The sequence below is a fragment of the Medicago truncatula genome, chromosome 6 (assembly GCF_003473485.1).
Source record: "Medicago truncatula cultivar Jemalong A17 chromosome 6, MtrunA17r5.0-ANR, whole genome shotgun sequence".
Classification (NCBI taxonomy): Eukaryota; Viridiplantae; Streptophyta; class Magnoliopsida; order Fabales; family Fabaceae; genus Medicago; species Medicago truncatula.
Genome location: NC_053047.1, coordinates 3,421,737 through 3,433,762, shown reverse-complemented (window position 1 = coordinate 3,433,762; position 12,026 = coordinate 3,421,737). Strand labels below are relative to the sequence as shown.

The window sequence follows — 12,026 nt, the reverse complement described above, 5'->3', positions numbered from 1 at the left end:
TTGACATGAAGACTTTAAGATTTTTTAAGGTCAGTTTTATATAGTATTATAATGATCAACAATATAAATTGTTTATCTAGACAAACAGTTGAGAATTGCTATTTACACATTTCATAAGGTTGTGTCACACGAGTAAATGACGTTTTTGCTCTTCAGCAATTAACGGCCGAAGTTTTGAAAATCCGACTGCAGTTAACTGCTGAGGAAATCTGATTATGCAGGCAATGAGCTCTGCATCATTCTAAAACATTTACAAGTCTTTTTTCGGCTAGTTTTTACCTGTAATTACACCAGAGCATTTCAAAAGGCAAAACAATTCATACAACATTGAAACTTGGCCATAAACAAGATAAATACAATATCTTTTACAATTGTCCATAATTAAATCAAACCGACATTTGGTTCAAATTACACAAACGTTTGAAATTCATCATAACGGTTCAAATAACAAAAAAATATTGGCGCAAATGCACAACTTAATTAAACCAACATTTTTGTACATTAAACAAAGTAAAAAATCCCATGAAATTAAAAATAATGTCATCAAAGTACAAATATACAAATCAATGTCATCAAAATACCAAAACTAAAAAACAAACTACTACTACTGGTCCTGGTCCTAGTCCTGTTGATGTTGTTGGTGCTTCCTCCTCGGCCTCTGGCCTCGCCTCCTGGTCAAGATAGGCGTGATCTGCTCCCTAAGATGGCTCATGGCCTGAAACCACGAAACCACTGCTGAGGGGTCATGCTCATGACCTCCTCCTAGCCTAACTGCGCATCAGTGTAGGCAACAGCGCCACTAACCATGTCATAGGTGGCAGGCGAGCTTTATCTACACAAAAAATAATAAAATTAACATCATTCAACTTATACATTCAACCACTTTATCAAAAACACTAAACCTAAACATAACCTAAACTTTCACATTCAACCTAAACATAACCACTTTCACATTCAACCACTTGACCAAAATAAACACATTGATTGAACCTAAACATTATCATACACACTATCATTCACATTCAAACGTAAATAATCAAATGCATTATCATACACATTCAACCTAAACATAACCTAAATTAAACATAATTCAATATATACATTCAACCTAATTCAATATACACTTTTTCAATATGCATTCAACCTGATTCAATATACACTTTTTCGAATTACAATCAACATCATATCCATAACCTAAACTAACTAAATAAACAATAAAATTGTCCTTGAGGCATTTTCTCAAACACTTTGTGTGCAAAGTATCAAACATACTCAAAATGTGATCTTTTGCCACCATTCAAAACCACATTATACTCTAACATCATTCAATCATCAATTAAAGCCACTACATTCAATTATAAACTACATGCAATCATCAAAAATTCAATTCCTACATCAACCCTAAACACATGAAAACTACCATTTTTTATAAATAAATAAAAATAAAAAAATAAAAAAACTACCCAAACTAACATTATGATTAAAAATGAGTCAAGATACTTGCTTGTGATTAAATGGAGATGATGCACTTGATTTTGCTCAAAAAATGAAATTGGAGAACTTGGTTGATTTTGGAAAACTTTTGAGAAATTGAATAAACTCAGAAAACTGAGTTTCTGCTTCTGTGTATGTTCAGTTCGCATCGGCAGTTAACTGCCGAGAAAATCCTCGGTAGTTAACTGCCGCTGGTTTACTAAAACTTCGACAGTTAACTGCCGAAGGGCATTTACGTAAAATACTCGTGTGGCAGAGCCTTATCAAATGTGTAAACAGCAATTCTCCAAACTGTTTATGCCGACCAAAAGGTGATCCCCAGAGCATATATACCTTAGCATTTTTTTAGGTTAAGTAAGTGATCTCTAATTAGACCTTAGTATATATTGCTAATAGATGCTCTCTAAAGTGAATTGAATACTTTAAAGTTTAAAAGACACTATGTTTACTTTTAACCTCAATCTATATCAACTAAAAGAATAAATTTAATTTTCGACTCTTTCTAGTAACACCCCAAAAATATCAAGTTACACCCAAATTCAATTAAAATTTATTCATAATAACAAAATTATCCTTACTCATTTCCTTCCCACTCTTATGAATGATACATGATTTTAATTCACGTTAGGTAAATTAAGTATACGTGATCTGAATTCACGTGATAAAACAACAACCTCAAAATCCACCACCTGATACATGATTCATTTGTTGCCTGCATCTACACTGTCTTCACACAACCATGGATGATGATTTCCACCAACCAACAATATGAACTATCATGGAGGATGCAATTGCGAACTATCAGTGTGAAACCTTCTCAAATGCAAACACCAAAGCATATAAGTTTTTCTTATTTATTTTTCCATTGTTGATTTTGTTTTTCTTTAAAATCAATCAAAGCAAGCACCAAAACATGCTTCGTCTAATTAAATCTCTCTTATTTGCAATTGAAAAACACTATTCCCTTTTATTTTGTTTATTTCACAAACTTTTGCTTTTGTATTTTTTCTTATGTCCGAACAATTGAAAAGCTAGAATTGCACCCAAATCCATTAAATCAAGAAAAAAAATCTTAAGTTTGAAAACTAAAATTTATGCTTCAATTGATTCATTGAAAGCGTTATAATAAGTTCATGTTCTTCAGAAATAAAAGCAATGTAGAGATGAAAAGAGGACAAGAGGAAGAAAACGTAAAAAAGGTTTACGAGGGCAAGGGTTTGATTTTGAAGATTTAATTTTACAATAAGGGTATTTTGGCCATTTTGGGGTGCAACTAGATCATTATGGGGTGTTACTAGAAAAACTCTTAATTTTTTGTTTGGAGATTGAGACTTTGTAAATTTTGAGAAAAATAGCTGACGATATTATCTTTTGTTGTTTGTTGCGATGTTCCTTAGCTTTACGCACTGAGATATTTTTATTTTGACTAGTTGCATGTGTAGCTATACTAATACTAATATACATTAATGCCGAAATAATCGACAATGAAATTAAAAAACTCCACGCAAACCGACATGGGGATACAAATGTAACAGTTCTTCAAAATGGTTTTCAACCATAGTTTCATTGAGGGTAAAATCTTTCCATCAATGAATCCATGAATCACAACTTTTGATCAATAACATGTAACAATACAATAATCTACAAAACTTAATCAATGGCCTGAAAAAAATTAGATTATAACAATCTAATACAAAATTTCTTCTGGATACCACTTCTCATGTAAAATTACAACTAGTATACAAACCCTAGCCAAGAAGAAAATAAGGATTGAAGCTATCCCAAACAGAGTGATTTCCCATTTCAAGGAGCAGGTTGCTAGCAACATCATCTGTCATTACTTTCTCGTGTGACTTTAGGACTAGCTTATATAGATTAGAAACCAAAGGGTTTCTAAGAAATGGATTAATAGCTCTTCCAAGCACAACTAAATCAGATAGAAGTTCGGCATCGTTATTGTCAGAGACAATGAAAATGCAGTTTGAAAGAGCATAAAAACCAAGTAAATTTGCGTATACGGGTAAAAATGTATCTTTGTGGTTACCTACGCCTCCTATCCAATCAATCTTCTCCTGTTTCTCGGTAATGTTTTCGGCATACGACACCAATTGACGGGAAAATCTACTTCTCCATCCATGCAAATATCTCACTAGTTCGTCTTTGTCGGCCCATGACTTCAAAATAGGTAGCTTTTCCATATTTGAGCAACAAATTTGGCTGATCAACAGCTTCTCTTCATAATGGTTGTCGATTTCCTTGTCGAAAACTCTCCTCACAAGATCTCCTTCGAACGATACATTGCTTTCAGCTTGTAATACCCACTGACAAAGGTAGTTGAAGTAATCAATCCAGTGACCAAAAATAGAAGAGAGATGATCAAAACAGAATCTTATCACTCTATCTACTTGGATCGGAACCAATTCATGAGGAACGTTGCTCCCAGTTCTTTCTGAAGTAAAATATTTTTGAACATCTGAGGAAAGGCTCAATCTAACCGAGTCATCTTCGTCTTCCAAAAGCTTGATGCATGTGAACCATTCATTAAGCACATGATGAGCATACGAATTCAAACTTCCATTTTTCACAAAACAAGGTGATGATGTGGCAGAGGGAATATGATCATTGTAAACAATCGAGCCAAGGAGTGTGGCCTGTCCTAGTATACCAGACGCTATCAAGGATCCAGCTGCTGCATGGCGCATACTTGTCTGTTCAGATGGTGAACTGCATTGTTTAATCATGTTACAGAAATAAACAATGCAATCAAACAACCAACTTAACATATCCTGATTCATTTCGCCACAAACCACAAACTCCATTCCTTTATTGGATGGAAAAGAACTTGCAAATAACATTGTAATTCTCTTAGTACATACTCCGAGACAGTAAACAAGGGTTTCTCGGGTCTTTGCATGTCTTGTTTGATTGTACAAGGAAACTAAGTCGTTCCAGAATTGTGACACGGAATCAAAGTCCATTTCACCAACATAACTTGTGTCGGTGCACTTCTCGTGGCTAGCTTTTTCAAATTGCAGCAAATTCCAAGCTACAAGGATCCTCAGAATGTAATACTTACATTTGTGGTTCTTCTCTGATGCCAAAATCTTCACCAATGTTCCATGAAGATTAGTTATTGCCCAGAGGTGAATAACACTAATGTGATCAATGGAAAGATCACAGAGTTTACCATCAGATTCTGCCGCTTTCAGGAACTTCAGAAGCCACTTCAGTGTTGCAAGTCGAACTTCATACAACGAGTCTGACATGCAGCGAATCAACCTATGCAAAATACCAGAGGATGCGTCCTCCATTTCATGTTTAGGCAATGATTTTGCACTTGGAAGAGAATGTCTCAGTGGTGAATGGATTGACTCTTCCTCGTTTTTAGATGCTTGAAACAGACAACCGAAATAGGAAATGGCTGCTTGTTCACGGAGTTCAGCAATGGTTGCATCGTAATAAGGCTGTCCGTAAGATTCCAAATCTAAGCATTCTGTGGACAACTCCAAAAGCAGGTTGCGAATGGTTAAAAATTGTTGGGTTACATGGCATGTCCTTGCAATATTGAGCATTTGATCAAGAACTTTTATGAATGTTTCATTGAGGATAGGGCACCTGCATTGAGTAGGTCTTCCAATCCATGATCGCTGTGTAAGAATTTGGATCAACTCACCAATGAGATCTTTCTTCGAGTTATCAGCAAGATTACTACAATTTACCTCCAGCAGATAACTCAACTGCAGGAGAATTCCATGAATAAGGTTGTAGGAAATCCCATGGGAACCTGATTTGTCAGAGTTTTCAACACAGGGAAGCTCGGAGGCAATACTAAGAAGGACTGATGACAACTTCTCGTTTGATACAAGACTTGTTAGAGCTCTAGATGCAAGAACACGAACTCGTAAATTACTTTGGGTTGAGCACCTTCTAATCCATGGCATTAAGAGAAAAGGGTCTAGTTCATCTCCTCTTTCCCCAGCAATTGATGAAGGCTTCAGCCTTGATAAAAGAATCAGAATCGGGTATAAACTCGGATGCAGATTATTTCCCCTAATAGATTCTAAATCTCCTGAGGATGTAGGACCCAGAAACTCGGTTGCAACTTCCAGTTCATTGAAAAGAAATGAATGCAGTGATGGATACCTTGGAACAACAAAAAAATTATCAAGTGTTTAGTTTACATAAGCTAATCACACTAACTAGGAGATACAAACTATAAACAGACAGTGTTATCGAATGTACATATAAAGTTGAGACAGAGTCCATAGGCTGCATATAACTCATGATTTTATGAAAATAATATCAAGAGTGTATTACTAGCATAAGCATTATTTGACATTGTAATTGTAATATACAATAAGAACAGAAAATGAAATAATTCCTCAATATATGTATTAAAAAATCTACAGACAGAGTTTATTTATTAAGTTGTATGTTCAGCACATTTAATTGGAAAGTTCCTCAAAGCATATCTGATAACTGACAAGAGTGCCTAATTGACTAATAACAAAGTTTCCATTAAGATATTAACACTGCCTAGTTGACCATAACAATAGTTGGCATAATGAGGCCTCTTCAGAAAACAATAGTTTTATAGCATTTATGCTTTCAACATTCATACCTAATGGACAAATAGGTGGATTATCACAAGACATCTACCTCCCAACATTCAGGGATCTAATTACATATTTCAGACAAATTCAGAGACTCAATTACAAAAAATTAGTTCAGGGATCTATTTAAAAATCTCCAAATAGGTCAGGCACCAACAGAGTAATTAAACCTTTCATTGAACCAGTATAAGACCTTAAAAGCTTGAGGAAAACTTAAATGACGTAAGCAATACACCGACATTTTTACCAGATAATTTCATGGAATAGAATATGAACATGTTCTCACATCAAATTCATCAAAAACCTAAGATCAAAAGTGATCAAATCCAATAGTCAAAATCATACCTATGAAAAAACTCAAGCCCAGATATTGCTCGTCGTGCTGATTCTCGCTTGTGAACATTAAGAAATCCAATCATGCGACGAACCAAAGCAGTGTAAGCCAGACAAGCACTATTTCTGATTTCCCAGTAAGGAGACGAGAAAGAGCGAATAGACAAAATCATAGCCTCAGCGGAAAAACCAGACGTATCAGTAGACAAGTTAGAATCGTTGAATGCAGCTTTTAGAACATTAAATGCATGCACTGTAGGAATGACACCTTCATCTCTGATCTTTGATGACATCTCTCTCGCATTTCTCTCAGCTTCCTGCGTTGAATTATTTTCTTTCATCGAACCATTTGACTTGCATAGGTTGTCTTTCGAGCTATCACTTTCGATCTGATTCAACATAGACCCATTTCCCACATCAATAAGCCACCTTAATGCCCTTGGGAGGAGCTTCTTTGGTGTACCTTCTGGCTCTGATAGGAACAGAGCAGTAAATGCAGCTGGTATTCCAGCACTTCTTCTCAGTAAGTCATCAACTACTTGTCCTTTGGCCACAGTTCTTTGCATAAGTTGTTCCATCCATGACTCTGTCAATCTATGAAGCCTGAAGAAGAAGATACACAACTTAAGTGGCAGAAAAATGATTTCTGATATGACAATTTGGTCATACCCATATAGTCATATAACTTTCATTTAGGTAAAAATAATTAATCTACAAAACATTCTGCTATTTAATATTCTTCTGTAGCATTTTTGGGATTAACTGTTTCACGCCCTATCAGGGATCGATAACTATCAAACAAGGGTTAAACTTATAGCTTTATGTTTGATAATTCATCACGTTATTCCGCATTAAATATAGATTATAGAATTGAGTATTCCTTTCCTCTGTCTCCATCCAACTCTATCTAAAGTAAACCTTATAATCTCCACAATAAAAAACTTCCTTCATAAGCAAAGTTACAAAGCATTTCATATAAATCCCGGGGTTGTAAAAAAAGAAAAATGCATTTCATATAAATAAACAAGTTACAATTGTAAAATTACCTTGGGTCATTTGAGCAAAGTAAGCGATTGCAAAGAGCTGTGAACCCAGCACGTGTCTTATCAATAGCACCATTATGCTTCATCTTCAAGAGAACTTCTAAAAAATGATTTCCAATTGTTTCTAGTTGTTCTAAATCAAGCACAGAATCAGATGAACAGTCCACAGTGTCAATAGAAGCCCCCTCCAGCTCAGACGAATCCGAACATGCATTTGGCAATGGTACCTTTCTCACAATAGTCCCCAAAAGAAGGCTCACCTGAACAAGAAAACATAGTGAAATTATAAATATTAATAATGAAATTTAAATTTTGGGAAAAAAATTGACACGGCCTTTTTAATAACCAAACTTTTCATTGTCACTGAAGATTATACTCAAATAATAATTTTAAGTTTGATAATTAAAGGCTGGCTAACACGGCGTACACTGGTCCTATATGACAATTACCAGTGGAGGAGATAGAAACTCCATAATTTTGAAATTAAACATACACCAAATACAATCATACCACAAATTTTAAAAGTATATGTAACCTCTTTCAAATAAGTACCTCTTTCATAGCCAGCCAACAACCAACCATGACAATCTGTTCTGATGCTCTGTTATCGTGGGAAGGCTTTGAATTATTGTTCTCATATTCAGATGAAGGTGTGTGCTCATTCTCATGATCTGGTACCTCCAACAAAAGATTATCGTCGTCAACCATCTCATCCATATCTTCGGGAAGATGCCAAGCATCTGCAGAAACCACCCATAGTGCCAACGAAGTTATCCTCACCACAAGGTCTAAAAGTCTTTCGAGCAAATATCTCATCTCTGATATGCTCGATGATGTCACATCAGAATTCCAGTTCAACTCCTCGAAAGCATAACGTAGAGCAAGTAATACACCATGGACAAAACTGTTCTTGCATGCTTTAGTAAGATCTTGCTCTCCACCTCTTACAACAACATCCAGCCAGTCAATCATGGATTTCAAATATAGTATCACAGGATTCTTTGATTTACTAGACTGATTAACCCCATTTACCAATTCAGATTTTGAGCTTAAATAGGAAATATGGAATGGATCTTCAATCAACCAACCTAGATCAATCGCATACTTTCTAAATATAAGCCGCAAGGTTAGAGCACCGGCATCACTTTCCCTTACACGTGGACTGCAAACTAATTTCATAGCCCAAGCAATTACCTTCTTCAGCATATGTTCACTTGAAATTCCAGGCAGTGGGTTCGGATAATGGAGTAATATCTGAAATGCGCTCTCTCTCAACCTGTCCCAACTATCAACAATGGAAGCAACCAACAATAGGGTTGAATCAGAAGATGTCATTCCCTTGCTGTAAGGATATAGATGATTTTCCGACACAAAATTATCAAACTCCTCAACTATCGATGACTTAATCGACCAAGTGTTTATCATAATCAAGATGAGATCCGTTGCCATTATTTTTCTCTTGTAAGGAGCAGAAGGATAGCATGAGAAAAACAAGAAGCCACTCAACCACCTCATGAAGTGGAAAAGATCGTCAGCTCTTTTCATTGTCAATTCCTTGTTCCCATCCAAAGGACGTGCTTCTTCACTACATTTAATACGCTCGAGAGGGTTCCAACTTCCTTGCTTGAATTGTCTCTCTAAGGCTGTTCGAACCCTAGAGAAGAACTTACGGAACAAGCTGCCCCACTTCATCTGAAAAGATGTGGAACAACACCTCATATTCAAAGGAACAGCTTCCTTCAATAAAGTGAGCTCTAAATGAGAAGGAAGACTGGATGTTTTCGGGTTCAAGAAAAGAGACTCGGCAGCATCTACACGCAGTGACTCATCCACATGGGTCAATGCATTTACTAGCCACAGAACACGGATCTTAAAATCTATTCCCTTAATGCATACAAGAGCATGGCTTTGTGTTCCGATCTCACGCTTTTCTTCATTTGTTGAAGGACTTTCACACCAATCAATGTCCCCTTCAACCAAAGCTAGAGATCGAGATACCTTAAGCAAGGAAACTAGAATTGCAATTTTCTGTTCAAGATTCAATTCCAAGTTTGAACAAACAATTCCTGGATATTGCAGTCCCTTTTCATCCCCATCTGGCCCAACTGAGACAAAAGCAAGCATAGGAAATATACTATCCACGTCAATTTCTAGTAAAATTGGCAGAGCATAAGTGTTTATATTGGTGCGATGTTTTGAGAATCCAGAGGCCAACCCATACAGAACTGGGGGAAGACAATACCCTCTATAGAGAGCATACCCACCTTCAATACCATCCGTCTCCCAGCACTCGTCACGCAAATATTCAAGAAAGCACTTCAGAAACGACGTTGCGGCACAACACACATCATCATCGACATAAGCATGTATTGTCTCGAACAAAAGGTCTGGACACATATCCAACATTTTCTTCGCTCCCAACCTCTTTGTTAGCAATGCTAAAGGAATGTATCTACCCTTACATCGAGACCCCAACGAAAGAAGATCTGCTGCAATCTTCCCCAAAAACCCTTTAATTTGTTCCCCACCCACTGACCAACGCAGGGACGATTGAATATCCATAAAAAGATCAAAAATGAGATGAACCTGTTTCACCGTCTGACTCAAAGAATCCTCCAAGTTATTCCAAATAATCCTAAGTATCCGCATCACCATTTCCTCTGGAATAGGATCATAGTCTCCCGACATATCAGTGAGATTTGACAACATCAACGTTTTAATCTGCTGCAAACAAATCTGCATCACAGTCAATGCATGAAAATTGAAATGACTATCAACAGGACTCTCACAATGTCTACACAGCTCAGGCAAAATTCCATCATACAATATAGTCTTCTTATTACTCCCTACACCGTTATCTCGAGCCTCACAACCATTCACAACATCAAATTGAGTATTAAGCAAGTTTCTAGAAACCGCAGTAAGAATTCCTCTAATCAAACAAATCCTGCTAAGAACAGAAAGCTTAGATATCCTACAATAAACATCATCACCCTTACAAGGAATCTTCCTAACAGCAATCATAAATTCACTATCACTACTGGAATCTGAAATGTTCAAATTAAAAACACCTTGAATCAAAACCAAACCAAGCTCTTCTGAATTAATACAAACTTGAAGAGCAGCACAAAGAGCAACACCGGCAGCAACAAAACAATCCCTAGAAAAAGCATCAGAGCCCATCAAATTCAAAACAACACTCACAACCCCCTCCATCACACTCGAGAAACCATCAACTCCAACACCATTTTCGCCACCAGAACTAAATTTCAAAGGAAACTTCTGAAGCAAGTAATACAAACAAGACATACCCTCCTGACATTGTTCCATCACAATCGGTGAAGGACGAGACGAATCAACATTCGACTCGGAAACAACACCATTCAAACTCCTAACAACATCACCAGCAACCAAAACAGCACAAATCTCAACAACATCATTCAAAAACCCCAATTTCGCCAACCCCATAACCGAAAGCGCAACACGTGACACCGAAAACCGTTTCCCTCTCCCATTACTATACTCCTCCAAAACCTCCCTAAAACACCCAGATAACAAATCATGAAAAAATTTAACCTTTGGCAAAATCCCCAAAAGGGTTCTATGCAAAGGTGAAGAATTTTCCAAAAACAAAATCTCAAAGTAAACTTTCGACGCAAAAACAATTTCGGGTTTTTCAATTTTGGAATCATTGATGAGATTGATGAATGAAGAAGCAAGGTTTTTGGATTGGGGAAGTTGAGAGTAAGTTGAAGTGATGGTAGTGAAATGGAGAAGGTTGAGATGAAAAGGGGAATCAGGGTTAGGGTTTAGGGAAAGGGAATTGAGGAAGGAAGATGGGAAAACGACAGCGTTGTAGGTGTATTTGTGACGGTGTTGCAGTGCTCTCCATTTTGCTGACATGGTGTTTGATGAAATGTCTCAGTGAAAATGAAGGTTTTGTTTTTAGGGATTATGAAGAGGGAAACGACGGGTTTTGATTTAGGGTTGAAGTGTTGTTCTTGGAAGAAGAGTGTGGAAGAAGGTGGTGAAGTATGAAGTGTGGGAGAGAGAGAAGTAGTTTTTTTCTTCTTTCAAACTTTCAAAAATATGCAACCCTATAAGAATTTGGGTTTAATTTTTATTTTATTTCAATTAAATAAAAAATATAAAGTTATGAACTCGTAGCATAATTATATATGTTGAAAAAAATTTAAAATAATCTTTATTTAATTGTGTACCATATTAATCAAAATAGTTAATACGTCTTCGTGAACTTAACTCGGTTGGTATGGACAATCAATACATAAAATATGCAAGGTTTTGAACCCCGACCAACACTAAAAAAAAATCAAAATAGTTAGTACGTTAAAATGTTTCATTAATACTGTCATATTAATCTCTTAATATACTTATTTATTATTATACCAGTACACATATAAGTATTTATTTACGGTCATATGTCACGTGAGGTTCTACTCCATCTATTGTCAATTATAAACAAATTGATTTTTTAGATTCAATAAATTTTCTTATATTAAGAATGGATGGAGTATAATTTTAA

The 12,026-nt window shown here is 36.1% G+C and overlaps 1 protein-coding gene across 1 annotated transcript; it reads right to left on the bottom strand.

Moving 5' to 3' along the window:
* Positions 1 to 3,009: 3,009 nt before the first annotated feature.
* On the bottom strand, positions 3,010 to 11,571 carry LOC25495297 (thyroid adenoma-associated protein homolog). Its single transcript, XM_013595504.3, has 4 exons — positions 8,036 to 11,571; positions 7,487 to 7,743; positions 6,453 to 7,043; positions 3,010 to 5,637 (listed from the first exon to the last, which is right to left on the bottom strand). The coding sequence occupies exons 1-4, from the start codon at positions 11,384 to 11,386 to the stop codon at positions 3,243 to 3,245; spliced, it is 6,594 nt and encodes a 2,197-aa protein (XP_013450958.1). The 5' UTR covers positions 11,387 to 11,571; the 3' UTR covers positions 3,010 to 3,242.
* Positions 11,572 to 12,026: the final 455 nt, after the last annotated feature.